Genomic DNA, 21,743 nt, shown 5'->3' with positions numbered 1-21,743 from the left:
CCAATTAAAACTCCCTCTCTCGCAACGCAAAAACCACTCTGGAAACACACATCTGTGTTTTGTGAGGACATTTACTGCTTTGCTTTGGCTTGGACTGTATCGAGTGGGGATGGGAGACTCTGTGAGTGGTAGTGGTAGATTTCTGAACCCGTGGGTTCTTCATTTCCAGAAGATGGGTCTCGAGCTCAAGTGCCCTCTCTGGTAATTTTTTTTTTCTTCACATTGTTGTTTGTGTTGTTGTTTTGTTGATGCTCTGTTTGGTAGCTGAGAGAATCCTTGGCTAAAAGCCCACAAATTTGTTGGGTAGCGCGAATCCTTTTTTCTTATTTCTTGGTTCACATTCTAGAAGAGAAACTGAGTTATAATCTTATGCTATTGTTTGGTTACAAAAGAGAGTGTATTTTCAAGTTTTTTCCTTTTGCTCGCACTAACTTTCTTTCTGATTTGTATTTAATTTTAAGAGAAAAAATTTGTTTGCTTTGTAGAGAAAATGCTGATACTTCTTCTTCAACTATTGTTTTTGTTCTGTTCTGTTTTGTTTTTTGTTTTTATTTTTTATTTTTTAGCCAAGGTAAAAGAACAAATATTTTGATTTGAAGTTTATTTTTTTATTTTTGGTTTTGATCTATTGGTGAACTGAACATTGCCTTAGTGATTTCTTTTGTTTGTGACTGTAATCTATTATGGGTTTCATGTTGGTGTTTTGCAGTTTATGCTTGCTCGAAAGACCAATGTTACTCCCCTGCAATCACATTTTCTGCAAGTTCGTTTCCACTGCATCTTGATCGTGATCTTAGTCTTGTTCCTTTTTTTTTTTTTTTTTGATTTGATTTGATTTGTATTCTGGGTTTGGGTTTTTGAATTCCTTGCAGTTCCTGCATACCCATTTCAACACAGCTTAAATCAGAGTGCCCCGTCTGTAAAGCTCAGTATCTCAACCAAGGTATGTACTTTGCAGTGATTTTTTTCTTTGGATGCCATATTCTTTTTTTTTTTTTTCTTTTTTCTTCGTTGACTCCATTTTTTTTTTTTATATATAAAATAATTTTTTAGGCCTCTACTCGCTTTTCTGTATGATGGGTAATTTACATTGTAGTTGAGTTTCTCATGTTTCTTAAGCTTAGCTTGAGGGTTTTGGGGTAAGAGTATTATGGGAAAGTTTAAATATTTTTCATCAAAACAAGCAGAGGCAAGTTTAAAAACTGTTACAGTTTTTCCGATTGGCTTTTGGATTGTTCGCATCTAATATATCTTTTACCATCTTTAGAGAACTATTCTTGAAGCTATTTCTGTCTCTTGATGTAAGAGGTTCGTCTAACTTATTCTGAGGTGGCAGATTCAAGGCCTGCGCCTTACATGGAAAATCTGGCAACAATCTATAGGGGTTTGGAATCTACTTTCAGCGCCAATTTGTTTCAGCATGTTTCTTCTGGTACAACCACTATAAGTGCCCTTATCTGATAGACATTGTTTTAACTGACATTTGCTTGTCTTTAAGAATACAAATTCAATTTATAGGTTAGTTATTGTGTGTTACATGATATTGTAGGTTCAAGGAGGATTTTGGAGCAATGCCAGACTTCACTTTCTGCTGATAAATTGAGTAAGGAACCATTTGAAATTATCCAAGGGGATAAGTCATGCAGTGGGCAGTCCATCTTCTCATTATCGGCTAATAAGCGAGTTCAGGTTCCTTTGAATTTGAATCATTCTGCTGAAGATGGGGTCAGCAAGAATGATGGATATGAGAAACACAGCATGCCAGCAGATGGTAAAGGTGGTAGAGGAGGAGAAAAACTTAATCAGGTAGTGAGTACCAATTCGCCATCACTGAGTTTGCCAATGGGACCTGGGGGCCTTGAAGAGCCTAATGTTGTGGAAATAGAGATGAATCGGGTGTCACAGTCATTGCTGAATACCCCTCCTTCAATTGGTGATGCTAAGGGTTCAGATGGTGACAGCTATGATCAGGTCAATGATCCTATAGGAAATTAACAGTTTGATTTGATAATGATTTTGTTGCTTTGGTTTTTAATATTGTTTCCTACTACTACTGTTGCAGCTAGCTGCATTGTGCTTTTAGTTTTTATTTTTTATTTTTTTTATTTATAGTTACTTCATTCCTTATCTTTATCTTTATGCATTTTCAGAGTCTAGGAAAATCTTTAATCAAGAGAGCAATTGACAAAGATTCTGAAGGTAAGATTAGGCAGTTGGGGCATGACGGTTCTGCCTCTGAAACCGAAGATGGTCATTTGAGGGGTATCAAGAGACAAAAGAAATTAAACTATGGCGCATCAGAGTTGAGCATGAAAGCAGACGGTTGTATTCCACCAGTTGTTTCACATTCTGAAATCGTAGTAACTCCCAGTTCTGATTTCGAAGCCGAATCTAGGGTGCCTTCTGCTGCTGCACAGCAGCCTGTAATATCAGATGCCTCATTTGTGCCTAAAAGCATTTGTGCTTTTTGCCAGTCCCCTGAGATTTCAGTGGTAAAGTTTACATATTTATATAATTTTAATTGATGTTTGTGTGCCATTGCTTTTGTTGATAAAGAATAACATTGGGAGATTATCCCAATATGTTTCATAGTTACAGATAGATTTGGTCCTAATCTCCTTGTGATGTTCTTAAATTCTTCCAGCATACTGGCCCAATGTTGCATTATGCTAATGGGAAAATTGTAGTAGGAGATGAGGCAACGCTTTCAAATGTCATACACGTTCACAGACTATGCGTTGATTGGTATGTCTTCTTGGCATTTTTAGTATTTCCAAATGGCTTTTGGTATTTAGCTGCCTTGTATAACTCTTAAAAGTCATTTGAGAAACAAATATATGAAATTAGTTTTTTTTTTTTTTTTTAATGCTTTAACAGGGGTATATAACTTTATGGGTTTTCATATCTGTGTTTTGCTAAAAATGCTGAAGGGGCCAGTTCTCGTCAATTCTTGTTTCCTTTTTTAGCCTTTTCTTGTTCTCTTTGCTATTAGAGGAAGACATAATATAATTCTAAAATGCAGGGCACCACAAGTGTATTTTGTTAATGAAACTATTAAGAATTTGAAGGCAGAAGTGGCAAGGGGTGCAAAGCTCAAGTGCAGCAGATGTGGACAGAAGGGAGCAGCCCTGGGCTGTTATGCAAAATCCTGTCGGAGAAGCTATCACCTTCCCTGTGCAGCACAAATATCAAATTGTCGCTGGGATCATGTAACTGCCCTATGCCTTTTCATTTAGTATCATGGTGATTTGTTGTTGTGTCCATCTCTTGTTTCAATGTAGTGAGTTAAGCTTTAACTAATGGCTTGTTGCTCTTTGGTTTCTCACAGGAAAACTTTCTTATGCTCTGTCCTGCTCATTCTTCTGTCAAGTTTCCAAATGAGAGGTCCAGGTCTGGCAAACTTGATTCTAAGGATTATCCTCTGCCAAGTCAGCAGTATGAGATACTTGATAATTGCATCAATTTTTAGTGTTTCATACGGATAAATAGTTGAAATTGTTTTTTTGTTTTGTTCAGGTAATCGGGCTGCATAAACATTGTTAGAGTAAAAATTGGTCATCTAATTGTTTATTTTAGAAAGAGGTGTAGAAATATTTCAAAAGCATCATCTAATTCTCAAGTGTTAGAATATGAATATGATGAATCTTGAATATAGTTTTTCCACGTCTTTTCCTCTTATTAAAGTAAAGAAGAAATCTTTTGCTTCCTCTTTTCTCCTAAAATTTAAATTCATACTACACTAGGAAGCATAGATAATACAAAATATCTATTACACCTTTATATGGTATGTATTTAATATTATTTTTTCAGGATATGTATTAGATATGAATTCGTAAATAAAAAAAAATTGTTTTTTTTTTTCTATGGATACAGTGGGATATGCTCGGATATGGTATGGATACAGTAAGAAGAAATGAAGAATGTATAGGGGTAAATGTAATTTTATTAAGCGAAAATGGACATTTAAATGTGTACTATGGAGGATACATGTAACACCCTACTCCTACATTGGGAAGATTAGTCTATATAGAGTGGGTGGATTATAAAGGAGCTCGTAGGTGTTAAGTTTCATATTGGTTTCCTATTAGCTGAAAATGAACTTTATAAGCGATTCTAGGGAGTTCCAAATGCAACTTGATTAGTTTTTTTTGGAGTAATAGCGTGTATATGGATAGCTTTCTTCTTCGTCGTCTATCTCTCTTTTTCTTCTTCTTCTTCTTCTTCTTCCTTTGGGTTGTTATAAATGGTATAAGAGCAATCTAGTGATGCCATGTTGTATTGGAGCAGTGCATGACGTGCCTATGACGAGGACATCAGGGATTTAATTTGGGTGGGGGGAGATGAGTGGATTATAAAGGAGCTCATAGGTGTTAAGTTTCACATTGGTTATTTATTAGGTTTTACTGTGCTTTGTAAATGATTCTAGGGAGTTCTAATTGCAACTTGATTAGTCATTTTGGAGTGATATCATAGATGTTGCCAACGCTTTTTTGGAGTCGTTACAATACATTTTATATCTTATGTACTTTTTTCCTTTGGTTTTGTCAGTAAAATTCTTATTACTTGTAATAAAGTAGGGATTTAATTGGTAAACATGTGGTTGGATGTTTTAGAAAGTTACACCTCTAATTTTCCAATTTTTTAGAAATTATGTGTTTTAATGTTATTTGTAGCTTCAAAATTAGTTTTAATATTTGTACCAATGTTATTCCTTTTAGTGTTTATTATTTACTTTTCAAACAAAAATTGGTGTTTATATAAAACACACACACACACACACACGCACACGTTCAAATATTTAATTAATGTGTATAATTTTCCAATAATTAATCATCTCTGAATTTGTATCTTGTCTCCGAATGGATGGTTCATAGACACATAAATTGATAAAAAGTACTTTGGCATTTGGAAATTAATCATTTCTAAATCTTTATATTGTCGTATTTGGGTATTGTCTCTGAATCACTGGTTTATAGACAGAAAATGTACTTTGACAATTGTTAGGAGCAAAACACAAATTATGTGTCATAAGTACTTTTCAGCACTATTTTGGAAAGTTTTTAAGGTAGATGCTTGGTTTATGACAATTTTGGTGCCCGTAAATGAAAAATAAAATGATTGCTTATCAATATATTCTTCTATCTCATGTAACTTACCACCATAGGTTGTCTACCAATATATGATCTATTTCCTATTTTTGTCATTCCACATGCAGAGGCCCTCAGCAGTCTGAACTTTGGGTAGCTCCAAAGAGAGCCAAAAAATGGGTTATATGTGGATCTGCTCTATCTTCTAAAGAGAAGGTTAGTTTGTCTTCTTCTCTTTTTTCTTTTCTTTCATCATTCACACGATTCATTGTCTTGGTGGAAATTGAAATAGTTTTCTTCTTCTGGGATTTTCTCAAAACTGAGTGTAGAGCTCTCTGAGACTGTATGTTTGTTTGTGTTAGAAAGAAAGGGACTAGTGTCCCTATTATAGAAGGAGGTGAGGTGTCCTATGAGTGAGTTGTCCTATGGTGAACTGTCCATTTTCTAGAATATTGTCTTCAATCTTATATGTATATATATGAATTATGAGGGTCAGTGATAATGGTGACTCTCTTTTATAATTTCCTATTTCATGAACATTCTATAAAACAGTTTGCATGGCTTTCAAGGAGCTCATTGCAATAAATGATTAATTTGTTTTGCGTAAAGCATTTTGAAGAAAAATCATCATATTTATAAGAAGATTTTTGTCATTGGATTTTAACCGAATCATTTTAGATGAACTGTTTCTCTTGGATAAGAGTATGAGAGTTGTCATGTGAAATAGGAATTAAGTAACTGAAGCACCTGACTTCAAAGATTTCTGGCAAAGAATATTCTTAGCAAGGTTTTATTTTGTCAGAGTCTCACACTAGCCTATGTGTTTGGAAACCCAATTTTAGTATATGCATATGCATTTCAAATGATCCTATTTGTTAGTTATCAAGTGATATGCTTTTTCACCTTTGCTTTTTAAATAATTGTCTATAGGTTCTTGTGCTCAAGTTTGCAAGTATGTGTGGTGCAACTGTGGCTAAGTACTGGAAACCAAATGTCACACATGTGATTGCATCCACAGATGCACAAGGTGCATGCACCAGGACACTGAAAGTTCTCATGGCCATTTTGAATGGGAGATGGATTGTTAACATTGGCTGTAAGTTATACCTGTCCCTTCAATGTTCTTGGTTGCTATTGATTGCATCAATTACTCATGCTCTTCTTTAGCATTGTCTAGTGAGACAATAAATTATCTTCTAGGCTATATTTTTACCTTTTCTGGCTCCTTTAATGGAGCAAGGTTAGTTTCTTTTCTTTATTTTGGCAACTGGAGGGGGTGGGTGGAGGTGAAACTCTTGGAGACCACATAGAAGAGTTAACATTTGCTATCTGTTTTTAAATCTTTATTTTTTATATATAAGAAACGGGGTCATCTTGTACGAAGAAATTGGAATTCTGCCTTGATAAATATTTCAAGATGTTTGACATTAGTATTTAGAGATCTGTAATGAGTGCTACTAAGGACCTTTTATGTTTATGTCTATATTGGCATTTCTTACCCTGGGTCTTGTTTCTTGCTATTAGTTCATTTGAATGATACTTATTGATGTACCTTGAAATGCTGGCTTTGCAGGGGTAAAAGCTTGCATGGAAGCTATGCATCCTGTGGACGAAGTACCCTACGAAGTTTGTCTTGACAACCATGGGTGTTCTGATGGCCCCAAAACTGGCAGGCTTATGGCTTCAAATAATGTAAAGCTAGTTCTCTCACGAATACTTGCACGCATACTTGTGAACTGTTTTATCTGGATCATGTATACTCCAACCTTTATAATCACCTTTGTTCAAGTGGCCTGTCTTGCTACTGGAATATCTGGACTAATTTCCAAATAATTCTCTCATAATAATTCACACGAAATAGGATGACTATCTACTTTGAGTCCTCCGGTTTTATGCTGTCAATTTGAGCATTTTCATGTTGAGGAAAACATTTAGCAGAACTCAATAGGCCATATCTTAGCTGGTAAATTATGTATTTTGTAATATCGAAAGTTTGGGATCAAAACATGCTTTCTGCTGGGATGGGAAGATTTACGGAAGACTACAAGTGCTGACTTAACTTACTGCAATTTGATCTAGAAAAATAGTTTTACACTTGTATTCCCTACAAGCATACTTTCATTATTTGTTGTCTCACGGCATGTGTTTCCTATCTAATTGAGATAACTGATTTGCTTTTCTTCTTTTCTAGGCACCAAAGCTCTTCAATGGGTTCAAATTCTATTTTTCTGGTGATTTTGTGCCTGAATACAAGGACGATCTCCAAAATTTGGTTGTAACTGCAGGAGGTGCTGTTTTGAAAAGTAAAGAAGAATTGCTGTCACAAAGCTGTGATGAGGTAGCTCCGGTGAGGGTACTAATTGTCTACAACCTTGATTCCCCACAAGGCTGCAAGGTAGGAGAGGAAGTTGATATTCTTTGGAAGAGATTGAGTGAAGCGCAGGATGTAGCCGCAGATATTGGATCCCATGTTATTGGTCACACTTGGCTTGTGGAATCAATTGCTGCATGTAAGTTGCAGCCTTTTGTCAGCTGAGAAAGCTTTTGTGATCCTTTTTTTTTTTGTTATCATCAGTCCAGGATAATAATCTCTTTATCAAGCTTGCTTAAGGCCCAAATGTATATAGTTTAGTTATAAAATTAGACAGAGCTGTGTCTTTTTGCTTGGGATAAATTGCTGTCTGTTTCAGACTTTTGTTTTCTGATAAAGCATTTGTATGCAGATATTTTGTTGTTATAATTACTATTTATCATTTCTTTAAAGCCTTCCATGAATGTGATTAAGTTGTATAATTAAATACAGCTCTGTATTTTTGCTACAGAAGTCACAATGTTTCGTTGATTAATTTGGCATTTGATCCGACGATGTTATTACTTTTCTAGTCATAGTTATTTGATATATAAACCAAGCAATACACTAACTTTAATCAGCTTATACTGTCTTCAGGACTTAGTATTCTTGAGATTAAGCTTTTCTCAGAGAAGCTTCCATGGCTATGTCCCCCTTGGATTTCGTCACGTCATTATAAACAAAGAACTTTGCTACGAGCAAAAAGAAGAGGCAGTTGAGAAAGCCCAGGATGGCCAAGAAAGCATAATAGTAGTCTAAATGAGAGACATTTAGATTATCCAAAATCCAACCCTTGTGGCCGTGCCTCTTTGTGATATGAGAAACTGTTGTTAAAAGAAAACTACTGAAAAAGTGCCCAATCCCAATGCTACTAGTGCAATATGAGGTCCCCAGGCTTTTCATGCCTTCTGGAGCCTGATCATAGAAAAACTCTAGCTTTGCAACTTCCGCAAAGGCATCAGCAACCCCTGACAATGCAAACTGAGGGAGGAGAATGAAAATGGTTAGAGGAACTGTATCGTGTTTGCCAAATATGTGGTTTTCTCTGGCAATGCCGAGTCTCTTTCTTTCAACCAAGCAAGCTGTGATCATGATAATGACTTGCAACACAAGGCCAAGCCCTAGTCTCTGTAGCAGTGTAATCCCTCTAGGGTTCTTCGTATAGCGCCGTACTGTTGGAACGAAGTAGCGATCGTAGATTGTCACGCTTATCAGCATGAAGATTGACACAAATACTGTGAGACATGCTGGAGGGATTTCAAAATGAGGACCCATGCTCCTATCTAGGGTGGTGCCTTGTTTGATGAAGAGTGTACTTACTTGAGCTATTATGGTGCTTGGAATGAATGTTGCAAGCAAAACAGGAATCATTTTCATCATTTGCTTGGTTTCTTCTACTTGGGTCACTGGACATAGCATCCATGGTGAGCTTGGCCCGCTCTTCACAGCTGCTTTGTCAAGGAATCTGTGGGGCAATGTAGTGGGTTAGGGTTTAGAAGTTTGACTCGTTTAATTAAATAAGGTCGCATTAAATTTGACTTATATAATTTTATACCATGCCTTGACATGATTCGAATTCAACCCGACACAAAGTACGCGCGTTAGGGTTGACATATATAGTCTTATACCTATGCTTTGATACGACCCGAATCCGACACCCGAATACGAATTGCCAACCCTAATATATATGGATACTGTTATATATAGTATATATAGAGGATTAACCTTAATGAAGGGGTGTAACCAATTCTGAATTTCCCAATCTTGGCATAATCTTCCAAGCTCAGCTCATGAAGCTCTTTTGGGTCAGTGGGTACAAGTACCTTCCTCTTCCTTAGAGCAGCAACAAGCACATTAGCTATGCCAGTGACAGGACTCCCTGATAGCACTTTGTGCCTATAAAATGGAGTGCCCACCAAGAACATCAAAACAGAGAGCATGAGCCCAATTGTTGGAAGGCCATAGCCAAGGCTCCACCCCACATTGTCTTGTATGTAGATCACCAAAGTGTTGGAGAAGAGGGTGCCAAATAAAATGCTGCAAAACCACCAATTGAAGAAGGAGAGCTTTTGGGTCCTTTCCTTGTGATCAAACTCATCAAACTGGTCTGCACCCATGGTTGAAATGTTGGGCTTGGTTCCACCATTCCCAGCAGCAATTAGATATAGGGCACAGTAGAAAATACCCACTTGCAAAGATGAGGCTCGTTTATTGCAATCCACTTCTTTGATCCCTTGACCACAAGATGGTGGTCTTAAGGCTGGCACTGAGACTGCTAGGGTTAAGAGGGACATTCCCTGTTTACAAAATTTAGGAGTATTGTGAAAATATATATTGAATGACTATCAGTTTAAACTTTTGGAATAAATGATGATTTAACATGGTATTCGAGTAAATAATTTGGCTTCGAAACTGATTTTTGTATTCGTCTCATATTTCAATTAAATATTCCACGTGTTGGACCTCACTTATTTAGGGGGAGTTTGAGCCCACACATAAGGAAGAGTGTTAGAATATTAAATGATTAAATCAACTATTTCCTATAAGTTTAAGCTTTTAGGATAAGCGGTGATTTAACGAATATAATGAATATAAATAAGTAAAAATCCACGTATTCACTATAAAGTGAAAAACATAATGTATCAATTGTTAACTCACTTATTATCCCAAATTGTTAAGCTGATAGGAAATGGTTGATTAAACACTTTCTCTCACGTGTGACTTCAAATTTCTCCTTAATAAGATATGTCCAACACGTGAAATGTTTAATTAAAATAAGAGTAAATGACGGAGATAAGGTTTGAACTCAAGATATTTACTCTAATACTATGTTAAATCACCTATTATCCCAAAAACTTAAGCTTTTATGACATGGTAATTTAATTATACTTTAACATCAATCAAATATGCCTAAAATCAGAAATGATCAAATTGTTGTGATTCTTAATTTATTTTATCAACAATATATAATCACAGGGCACGTGCAAGGGACATACATTTAATTAATGGGATTTATCTACTCCTCTAGCTAGCTCTCCTTCCTCTATTTACTTAGTAAAAAGAGAAAATTTACCGCAATATAAATTCCTGATGCAATGACAAAAGTCCAGTATCGGCCAATATGAGCATCTGCAATGTAAGCACCTAAAATGGGTGTCATCCATATGGTACCAACCCAGTTGGTGACATTGTTTGAAGATTTTACAGTGCCTTCATGGAGCTTGTTTGCTAAATATTGCACTAGGTTTGATGAAATCCCATGATATGCCATCCTCTCAAACACTTCATACCCTACAAAAACACTCCCATCAGAAAAAGAAAACTCTAAAAACTGTGAAAACTTTTGTGAAACATATTTTAATTAAATCACCATTTATCTCAAAAGCTTTCTAAGTCGGTAGAAAAAGATCTTCACGTGTGGGCTCAATTAATATATATAACAATATCTCAGATATATAGTTTATCTTTAAAACAAAGGTTTAGCTTGGAAGCTAGCTCTCTTTCCTTTGTCTTCTTTCTTCTCACTTCTCAGTCTTCTTAAATTTCTCAATATATATAACTTTTCTTGTTTATTGGCTAGCTATCACTAGGTTACAGCAAATATAAATTAAGAGTTAATCCTTAATTAAAGATACGTTCAGCAACTATTAAAGTTTAGCCCATTTGCATTAATGAGAAGTGAAAGGCCCATATATCCCATTCTTAATCGATTAATGCATGCAAGGGGAAAATTAAGGCTCTAAAAGGCAAAGGCTACATTACCTACAATGAAGGAACAAGCTCTCCATCCCCCAGTCTTCGATCTTAAAACGGGTCTACCTTTGAGATCCACAGTCCCATCTTGTGTGTAATCCTCTCTTCCATCTGCATGCCCTTTCTCTTCTACTGCTGCCATCATGGTACAGAGAAGAACTTGGGTCTAGCTAGCTAGTTTGAGATCACGTAATTGGCATATAGCTTTTTATAGATTTTCCATTTTTTTTCCTGTTCATTGTTCACCTCTCCTTTCTTTCTTTTGGCAAAATTTTTGTACACGAATTATATTCCGCTTAACGATCTTAATCGTGTATATACACTACAAAACAAAAAACCCAATTTTAGTGACGTGTGAATAGTATCGGGCTCATAAAACAACACTATTCATTTAGTGATGTTTGAATAGTGTCGTTTGCTAAACAACACTAAACATAGGGTCGAGAATTTGTGAAAGCGTTATTTACTATTCAAACAACATCATTTAGTGTCGTTTACTGTTCAAATGACAATAATCTGTGAGTGTCATTTAGGGGGGATAAACGACACTAAAAAATTATAATAATAAAATATTTATTTATTTTTTCTGCAAAACCTGATAGCTAGACCTAATATAATTCAAAACTCGTAATCAAGTGCAAAACTCATAAGCTTTTGGACATCCTCTTTTTGCAAGCTGATTTTAATTTTTCAATGGTGAATTATACTTAAAGTTTGTATCATTTGGTATGTATCATATGCAGTCACCACATCGAGTGTGAAATCGCGATTGAACGGCCGAATTGTAGCTTTGTAGTCGAGTCACGGAGGGAGCTACTTACCGAAGTCGGTTTTGGAGCATGCATGGTGGCATGTCATTTTAATTGAGCTCGATCTGGTGTGACAGCATAGGCAAATGATAGAAAACTGTTTTATTCGATTATTTGGCACGTGGTTCCATGGAATAATGGGTTGAAATAATTAACATATCGATTGGTTGATTGAATTTCTATTCAAGAGTGGTCGTTTCTGTTAGGCAACGCGCGTGTAGTGGGGGTGGGGTATAGTTTTATGCATGTAGTGGAGGTAGGGTATATTATATATATATATGTGACATGTTGTGACACCAACGATCGAGCTCATTCCTCAACAACTTGGGGTTTGTAACGTGAGGTGCTTTCTGACGATCGAGTTGCCACTCTTAACAGTTCTGTAGTACTGCGAGCTGTGACAAAATAAGATTTTGAAGCTTACCAAGAAGAAAGCTTGAGGACAAGGTCCATCTCCATCGGAGGGCCAAGTGTTAGGCCACATGCGTGCATGTGTAGTGGGAGTGAGATAGTTTGTGTATGTAGTGGATGCCGGCTAAGTAGTGTACTTGCGTTGACATGCGAATCGTGTGAATATTGCATGTGTCACATGCATGTGAGTGTTGAGTCCCACATGCATCGAGAAAAGATAAACAAATTCATTGGTTTAAACCATATACTTTTGGGTTGGAGTCATGATGTCTAACATGTGTGTATATATATATAAAGTTGAAGATGTTTTTGTTATTCCTTCGGCTTTATTTATTCCTCTCCACCTTTAATTTGGATGCTATTCAGATAAGAAATGCCATAGGCTTCTTGAGTGGGTTGTTTGCAACTTGTGTGTGTATTCCTTTAGAAAGGAGCTAGATTTCTGGGGTAATTAAGCACTGAAAAAGCAGAGTTTATATTCTAAAGAGGCTATAAAAAACCAAAAGTTGAGGTGAAGAAAGAGTAGTACGTACCCTTTTTTTTTTCTTTTGGAATTGCGTATGCGGTCGTGCGTCGTGCCTGCACATGCACCTTTAAAGGTTATTCAAAATCTTGTACACACACACACACAGGGGCTTTGTTAAAAACTTTTGGAATTAATTGGTCTAATTAAAAAAAAAACAAATGGATATCTTTCATTTATATATCTTAGATCAGTCATCATCCAATCATCATAATATTTAATTAATTATATATGATTTTATTTAAATCGATATGATCGAGTAATATTAAACTTTCTAGTAAAAAAAAAAACTATAAATTTGGAAATAATAAATATATACATAGTTTTAGTTGGGATTTGGCCCATTTGGGGGGGGGGGGGGGGGTGGGTGGGGTTGGTCATAAACTCAATTATTAATTGGGATCGGAGCTCACTCACACTTATACCTATGACCTAAGATTAATGCTGTGAATCTTGTGATGCATTTGACTCTCTCTCTCTCTCTCTCTCTCTCTCTCTCTCTCTCTTCTTCTTCTTCTTCTTCTTCATTCATTCATTTTTTTTTTTTTTCAATTTTCTTGGCTTGTGAATTGTTCTATTTAAATATTGTGATGAATTCAATTACTGATCGATAACCGAATCTAGATGAATTGTTTTGAATTAAACTTCTAATATATATATATATATATTTAAGGTTTTAAATGGCATGTTATGAAAACATGTGGATTGGCCAAAGGTAGAACATAAACCCTAGCCGATCGAATCATATTTTGATTCCTATGTACGTATGGTACGTAGTAGATGTTTTTGTGAAAAAGTATTTTAAAATCTGATTTGGAACATGGAAATTAGGCCAAAACAGAATCTTGCAAGGTCAAAATTTCCATGAAAACAGTCCCGCTAATTAATTATATTACAAAAGTTATATTTTATATTACCTAGATGATTTAACTATTAAACTAGTTAAATTAAAAAGCTACGTTGTTTATACCATAAATTAATTTCAAGAGAATTATGAATCAAATAAATTCTATAAAAAGTATGCAAAAATGTTTAAAAGCACATTTGAATCTTGATCCATTGTTATTAAGTTTTGGGCCTAATTAGTAGTTGTTTAAGTTTAAGTGGGTCAACTAATTAGTTAATACTGCATTAGTGCATTTTGGCCCATTAAGCTTTATTTTGGACCATGCATGTAAATAGAATTTCTGTCAGAATATATCAAATAGACCTTTTCGGATAGAACCAAAAAAATAAGAAGAAAAAAAAATTATTCTATAACCGAAAATTATTTTAAGGCATAATTTAAATTTCGAATTTGTTAAAAAAAATAAAAAAGAGGGCTAAAATAATTTGTCCATATTAAGGGGTTAGTCCAAAATGAACATTTGGTTCAGGTAGCTAGCAGGCGAGAAACCATTTTAGCCGCAGTCAAGATGTAAAAGGAATCCCTAACTCTTTCTTAAGTGTAATTTCATTGCATGCCCTTTTATCAATTGCTTTTACTGCACTATGAATATATGAATATGTTATTTTGCCTATATTATATGAATTGATATACTCTCACTCTAAAGAATTTTAAAGTAAATTTATTTTATGTCACTCAATCTCAACATTCCACTTTCAGTAAGTTTCTAATTAAACAAAGGGAGGAAACGACTCATTCACCTCTCATAGCAGTGGCTCCAGCATTTTTGGCATTCTTCTACAAGAATCACCTTCACGAACAAACCTTAATTATCCGCTACAACCCAAAAATTTAGTGGCCGAAGGGTTTTTTGTAGTTTAATGGAACCAAATAGAGGTGATAGAAAATCAATGCATAGAAAGATAAATTCACATTCCAACAACACAAAATAATAGCCTTAGCCAGCCCTCAGGGTCTTATGAAATTGATGGCTTGTGAGGCTTAATAGACCTTGAGAAAAGAGAGGTTTAATGAGTAAGTCAGTTAAGAAATAATAACACAATTTGAGGTTGTTGCGTTCAAACAAGAGTAAGTCGCATTTGAACGACAACTAGGGTTTCAAAATTTATCACATGTGGTGTTCGAATGGGGTTTGAACACAGTTGCGACTGAGTGTCTCATATATATCTGACTTGATTTTCATTGCGTTCGAACTGGCTTCGAACATACTAATTGTGATCGGAGCTCTTGGTAACTTTGTGAAACAATGTAATTCTGCCATGTTCGAACTTGATGTGATCCACCTTGCGATCAGTGTGCGCATTCTAAAGCTCGATTCTTGAAGAGCCTTTATGATCTTGTTTAAAAGGTCTTGAGATCGGGGCATTTTGCCTCGAATTCCTAAACCTTGTAAAATGATCTTGTTTGAACGCCCTTCAATTAAGGTTACAAACGGCAGTTTTTGATCTTCAATTTGAACCTCAACTTAATAAGAGCCAACTTAAACACTAACCTAAATTTTCAACACAACAATTTTTGACATTGAATTTGCCAATAACGTAAATCCTAACACTCTTCCATTAGGTTAAATATCTTATACACTCATGTGGTTTAAAAACTTTATTTTTTGCCGTTTTCATTTTCATCATAGGAGGTACTTGTGCTATGAAAAAAGATGAAAATGATACATCTGTTCATTTTTCTATTTAAAACTAATGTCTCGCTATGTCATCCTACACGTGTCGGCGTACTTATGCGACACCTGTCCCCAGAGCCACGTCAGCGCTGACCTGGCTACTATATATAAAAATAAAAAATAAAAAATTCTATAGGTGGCTGGCCACCCCAGGAGCCAAAATGGGGGTGGCCGAGGCCTAGGGTGGTGAGGCCACCCCCAAGGGCCAAAATCAATTATTTTTTTTTTTTTGAATCAAAAAAAGAAGAAAAAGAAGAAGAAGAGGTTTGGTCTATGTCTCTATGAAGGTGGCTGAACCACCCCCAAGCTAAATGTGGCTCCCAAGCCAAATGATGGTGATTTTGGCCACTCATATTTTGGCCCTTGGGGCTGAACCACCCCCAAGGGCCATGGGGTGGTTCGGCCACCCCCAAAAGTAGTCTCGAACCACTCTTTTAGCCAAAATAGGGGTGGCTTAGCAACCCCTTTGGGCCACATGGGGTTGGCCCCCTAGAGATTTTTTTTTTTTTTTTTTTAAAAGGTCCTTAATATATATATATATTTGGGACAGGTGTCGCACAAGTACGCCAACAAGTGTAGGATGACATGACAGGACATTAGTTTTAGACATAAAAGTGAACGGATGTACCATTTTCGTTTTTTCCCATAAGACATGTACCTCCTATGATAAAAATGAAAACTAAGAGAGTAAAAAATAATTTTTTTAAACCACAGGGACAATTAGGTATTTAACCCTCTTCCATTTTCATCTTATATTATAATTTTCTAAGTATGTATTGCAACCACAAAGAAGCATGAAATTTGAATTATCACTACGAATTTTGAGTTCTATTAATTCTATATATTGCTTACAGTGGACTGTATTTGATTGTAAAAGGCAAGTAGTGCTCCCAAAAAAAAAGAAAAGAAAAGAAATACACAAGAACTTTTTATGATCAGCTTAGTCCAGTCTTGATCAAGACTTGATGATCATTATCTTTAGATGAAGATTTGCTCGGTACTGAAGTTTCCATGGGTATGTCCCTATTGGATTCCGTCACGTCAACATTATAAACATAGAACTTTGCAACGAGCAGAAAGAAGATGGAGTTGAGAAAGCTCAAGATGGCCAAGAAAGCATAATAGTAGTCCAAATGGGAGACATTTAGATTATCCAAAATCCAACCTTTGTGGCCATGCCTCTTGGTGAAATCAGAAACTGTCGTCAAAAGAAAACTACTGAGAAATTGCCCAATTCCCAAGCTACTAGTGCAATATGAGGCTCCCAGGCTTTTCATGCCTTCTGGAGCTTGATCATAGAAAAACTCTAGCTCTGCAACTTCCACAAAGGCATCAGCGACCCCCATTAATGCAAACTGAGGGAGGAGAATGAAAATAGAAAGCGGAACTATATCATCTTTGTCAGAGATGTGGTTTTCTCTTGCAACACTCAGTCTCTTTCTTTCAGCCAAGCAAGCTATGACCATGATAATGACGTGCAACACAAGGCCAACCCCTATTCTCTGCAGCAATGTAATCCCTCTAGGGTTCTTCGTGTAGCGCCGCACCGTCGGAACGAAGTAGCGGTCGTAGAGCGGAATGCTAATCAACATGAAGATTGTCACAAACGCTGTGAGACATGCCGGAGGGATTTTGAAATGAGGTCCCATGCTTCTATCTAGGGTGGCGCCTTGTTTGATGAAAAGTGTACTTACTTGAGCTACTATGGCGCTTGGTATGAATGTTGCAATCAAAACGGGGATCATTTTCACCATTTGCTTGGTTTCTTCTACTTGAGTCACTGCACATAGTAGCCATGGTGTGCTTGGCCCGCTCTTTACAGCTGCTTTGTCAAGCAATCTGCAGGCAATCCAATGCGAGAGTAAGGTGGCCGGGGGAGATGGGAACCAAAAGGCTAGATGCAAGTATTTTAGTTTCTGCATGATTGTTTAACTAGGGAACTATTTTGGTTCATCCAATATTTCTTGAAGAGTAATGATAGAAACCAAATTTTCGTCTCATAATTATCTTGCAATGTTGGTACGTCGACAGTCTCAATCAATTATTAGATTAATCCGTATTAAAAAAAAATCAAGGATTGGTTGAGGCTGCTACATCAGCATTGTAGGATAGTTGACTATCACAAGGCCTACAACCATTATCAGTTTTGAATAATGCTATAAATAACATTTTCATCACACAACTATTCTACAATGCTGACGTGACAGTCCCAACCAACCATTAGACGCAAATATTTTCATAACATATATGTAACGTCCAAAAAAATGCCCAATCTCACATAGTAAAGAATCCATGTTGGACTCAATATCCATGACCGAACACCTTTATAATTAATCTACATGTTCAATGTGAATAACTCATTTTTCAATGTGAAATTAACTAACTTTTTGTGGTGTCATGGTGATTGTGTATATGAATATTGTGCTTAAAACTCCGTACTAAGATCGCATCAATGCAGAAAAGGGAAATCAGGTAATAAAGAAAAAAAAAATTGAATATTGAATTTATAAATAGTGCTGAGGATTAACCTTAGGGAAGGGGTGTAGTCAATTCTGAATTTTCTGGTTTTGGCATAATCTTCCAAGCTCAGCTCATGAAGCTCTTTTGGGTCATTTGGTACAGGCACCTTCCACTTCCTTATAGCAGCCACAAGCACCTGACATATCCTAGTGAGAGGACTCTCTGCAGCCACTTTGTGCCTATACAGTGGAGTGCCCAACAAGAACACCAGAACAGCAAACAAGAGCCCAACTGTTGGAAGGCCATAGCCAAGGCTCCAGCCTACATTGTCTTGTATGTAGATGAATATGGTGTTGGAGAAGAGGGTGCCAAAGAAAATGCTGAACATCCACCAATTGAAGAAGGAGAGCTTTTGGGTCCTTTCCTTGGGTTCAAAGTCATCAAACTGGCCTGCACCCAAGGTTGAAATGTTGGGCTTGGTTCCACCAGTCCCAACAGCAATTATGTACAAGGCACAATAGAAAATTCCCACTTGGAAAGATGAGGCTCGTTTATTGCAGTACTCTTCTTTGACCCCATTACCACAAGATGGGGGTCTTAAGGCTGGCACTGAGACCGTGAAGGTTAAGAGAGTCATTCCCTGTGTATAAAAGTTAATTGGAGGAAAATTGTGTCACTATGAATTGAATGGAAATAACTAATTAAAGGTTCATTCCCCTCTAAAGTAAAAAAAATTAAACATGACCTATAAAAATTTCTAAAAATACAAATATGTCCTTAATTTAAAAAACTAAAAAAAGTATAAAATAGAAAAATAAAAAAAGGAAGGACCCACAACAATGTTTTCTATTTTTTAAATTTTTGGTCATTTTTGTTTACTCCGTTAAAATTTAACGAAAAATTTTAATGAATGGAGTAATTAAAAGGGTTGAACGATTAGAACCCCATATTACAAATTCTTAAAGTTTAAGGAGACATTAAAAAAATGCTTGATAGTTTAAGAGAGTAAATGAAGTTTTATTTAGCAATTAATCAAATTAAAGCACGTAAATCCGATCCTGCAAATCGATTTGTATTACAAGCTTATGAAAAAGATTAAAAAGCTTGAGGGTATAAAGCTAAAATTATAAACATACGTAAGAATCACATGCATGTTAGAAGAATTTTTTCGAACCGGATTTAAAAAGAAAACTTTGCTCAAAATATAAACCTAAATTTTTTTTAGGCCCTGGAATCGTCATAAACGAAATGAGGAAGCAATATTGTATATGGCAATAGTTTTTATAATTGGGGCCCTATTTGATGGCCGAGTTTGGCTGCATCTCTTCAATGGGCCTATCGCAATTAAACCATCTTGGACTGATCAAATTAATGCATGTATGGTTCTTATTTAGTTTAACAATAATCGCATACGTTCTTGATTATGCTCGGTGCAAAAAATGTCAACCTTTAAAATTTGCAGCACATGACGTACAAAAAAAAAAAAAAAAATTGGAACCATCAATGAATTTAAAATCGTCATTTACTTGGAAATTTATAGGTAATTTTTTTATACGACTTGTGAACTTAACATAAATTTAACACGATATTAGCGGGTTTTGATTTAGTAAAATACAATTTTGTGTCAAACCGGCCGGGCCAACCCAATTAGGCATGATAAATAAATGGGTCAATTTGTAATCAATTAACCTGCTTAACCCATAAGTGATTCACATAACTCATATAAATTTAAACATTTTTTTACTTTTACCACTAAAACATTGAAACCCTTACTACTTATAAAAAATAAAATAAAAATTAAAACCATAAAGTCTAAGACAAAAAATTACCTTTAATCTCATCTCCCTAGTTGTAATTAAAGATATAATTTTGGTAATGTAACTCATTTTCATGCTCAATAATTGAGAATTATTGTGTTAATAATATTTTTGTATATAAAATGGCATTTTCATACTTAATAATTGAGAATTTTGTTAATTAAACAGGTGATGCGGATTGGGCTAGGTTAACCTAATAAGACCTGGTTATGAAATGAGTTATGTGGGTCGTGTTGTATATATATCACCCTCCTATTGAAATAAGTCGTGTTAGTACGTTGGGTTAAGATGATTGACATGTTTAATTACTTAAATCAGATCGGGTTCATATTGACTCATATAGTTTTCATTATATCCATGTCCCGACATGACCTGAACTCGACACAAGAGCACGAATTGTTACCCCTTTAGAACTAATTAATTTGATTCATCTATTCCTCCCCTTCCTCTATTTACTTAACAAATTAAAATAGGGAGACAAAAAAAATTATGGGTTGATTTATTAGGAATTCGAGATTTTACCACGAGATAAATTCCTGATGCAATGACAAAAGTCCAGTATCGGCCAAGATGAGCATCTGCGATGTAAGCACCTAAAATGGGTGTCATCCATACAGTTCCAACCCAGTTGGTGACATTGTTTGAAGATTTTACAGTGCCTTCATGGAGCTTCCGTGTTAAATATTGCACCAGGTTTGATGCAATCCCATAATATGCCATCCTCTCAAACACTTCATACCCTACAAAAGCATAAGAAACAAGGAAATCGATCTGTACGTGCTGAGTTTTTCAAAGTGAGATGATAATTATTGATTAACAGAAAGACTTCATATACATATGATAACATCTCAGAAGGATTAATATATATTATATAAGCTCTCCTTCCTTTCTTCTTTATCTTCTTACATTTCCTTAACATTAATTAATTTTATACTTCATTCAATGATTTATTCAGCAACTACTGAAGTTTGGCCATCTGGTTGAATATATATATGAGAGGTGAAGAGCTATACATACTGCAGACTGGCTTAGTATATGGGTAGAGGAAAAGACAGTAAAAAGGCACAGGATACATTAATTACCTACAATGAAGGAACAAGCTCTCCATCCCCCAGTCTTTGATCTTAAAATGGGTCTGCCTTTGAGATCTACAGTGCCATCTTGTGTGTAATCCTCTCTTCCATCTGCAAGACCTTTCTCTTCTACCATTGCCATCGTGGTAGAGAGAACAACTTTGGTCTAGTTTGAGATCATGTGAGCTTATAAGCTTTTTATAAAGTTCTGGCAGCCAAGTAAGGACCTTTACCACCTCTAAATATCATAGATTTTTTTTTTGTTCCATTTGCTTTCCTGCTCACCTCTCTCTCTTCTTTAATGGCTTGAACAGAGAACTTCAGCCTTGATATATATTATGATAAATTATCAATTGCCTCGAAAGCTTAAACGGATAAAAAATAATAAATTTAATTATCACTATATATATATAGCTCAGAAATGTCAGTCTATTTTTTGTTTTGTATTATCATTTGATTTTTTGTGGTGGATGTGTATTGCCTCTAAAGTATCGAACAAATAATTAATAATATTGAGAACGACGTTGAAATGCTCGAGGGATCGATCATGAGCTACAAATTAATTAAGGGAAATTATTTTTATTTTTATATTTATTGTACTTCATTTTTGGTTGGCCTCATTGGCTCATTGCTATATGTTAGAAACACATTAATCTTAATGGAAAACATTAACCAAGATGGCATCTGAAATCGGCTCACAAATCACACTTACTTGGGGCCCTGTGTAGCATTTTTTTTTTTTATATTAAATAATTCGATTCATTATTTTTAATTGTTATTACAAAAATCTAAAACAGAAAATTAAATGCTCCTCGTGTGCGTTAAATAATCGATTTTCTTAAGAATTGATTTACGTACCCCTACCAATTCATTATTTT

General features: G+C 35.5%; 3 protein-coding genes across 5 annotated transcripts; 1 reads left to right on the top strand and 2 right to left on the bottom strand.

Moving 5' to 3' along the window:
* The first annotated feature begins 28 nt into the window (after positions 1-28).
* LOC133857398 (BRCA1-associated RING domain protein 1) lies at positions 29-7,809 on the top strand. Of its 3 annotated transcripts, none has more exons than XM_062292658.1 (13): positions 29-201; positions 710-763; positions 873-943; positions 1,337-1,432; positions 1,550-1,971; positions 2,151-2,492; positions 2,645-2,745; positions 3,023-3,209; positions 3,329-3,384; positions 5,216-5,303; positions 6,018-6,183; positions 6,661-6,779; positions 7,279-7,809. In XM_062292658.1, exons 1-13 carry the CDS (start codon positions 110-112, stop codon positions 7,621-7,623), a joined length of 2,139 nt encoding a protein of 712 aa, XP_062148642.1. In that variant the 5' UTR covers positions 29-109; the 3' UTR covers positions 7,624-7,809. The 3 variants fall into 3 exon arrangements, with proteins under 3 accessions (XP_062148642.1, XP_062148641.1, XP_062148640.1); XM_062292657.1 differs by having other exon boundaries at positions 3,329-3,390; XM_062292656.1 differs by having other exon boundaries at positions 3,329-3,435.
* A 116-nt stretch (positions 7,810-7,925) lies between these two features.
* LOC133857957 (protein NRT1/ PTR FAMILY 5.2-like) lies at positions 7,926-11,451 on the bottom strand. The gene is made up of 4 exons (XM_062293352.1): positions 11,200-11,451; positions 10,511-10,728; positions 9,163-9,734; positions 7,926-8,902 (listed from the first exon to the last, which is right to left on the bottom strand). Exons 1-4 carry the CDS (start codon positions 11,333-11,335, stop codon positions 8,053-8,055), a joined length of 1,776 nt encoding a protein of 591 aa, XP_062149336.1. The 5' UTR covers positions 11,336-11,451; the 3' UTR covers positions 7,926-8,052.
* Positions 11,452-16,421: 4,970 nt separating this feature from the next.
* Positions 16,422-21,210, bottom strand: LOC133857731 (protein NRT1/ PTR FAMILY 5.2-like). The gene is made up of 4 exons (XM_062293061.1): positions 20,875-21,210; positions 20,315-20,532; positions 18,044-18,615; positions 16,422-17,354 (listed from the first exon to the last, which is right to left on the bottom strand). The coding sequence occupies exons 1-4, from the start codon at positions 21,005-21,007 to the stop codon at positions 16,451-16,453; spliced, it is 1,827 nt and encodes a 608-aa protein (XP_062149045.1). The 5' UTR covers positions 21,008-21,210; the 3' UTR covers positions 16,422-16,450.
* Positions 21,211-21,743: the final 533 nt, after the last annotated feature.

This window comes from Alnus glutinosa, chromosome 14, assembly GCF_958979055.1.
Source record: "Alnus glutinosa chromosome 14, dhAlnGlut1.1, whole genome shotgun sequence".
NCBI lineage: Eukaryota > Viridiplantae > Streptophyta > Magnoliopsida > Fagales > Betulaceae > Alnus > Alnus glutinosa.
This window is presented reverse-complemented; position numbering and strand designations above follow the sequence as displayed.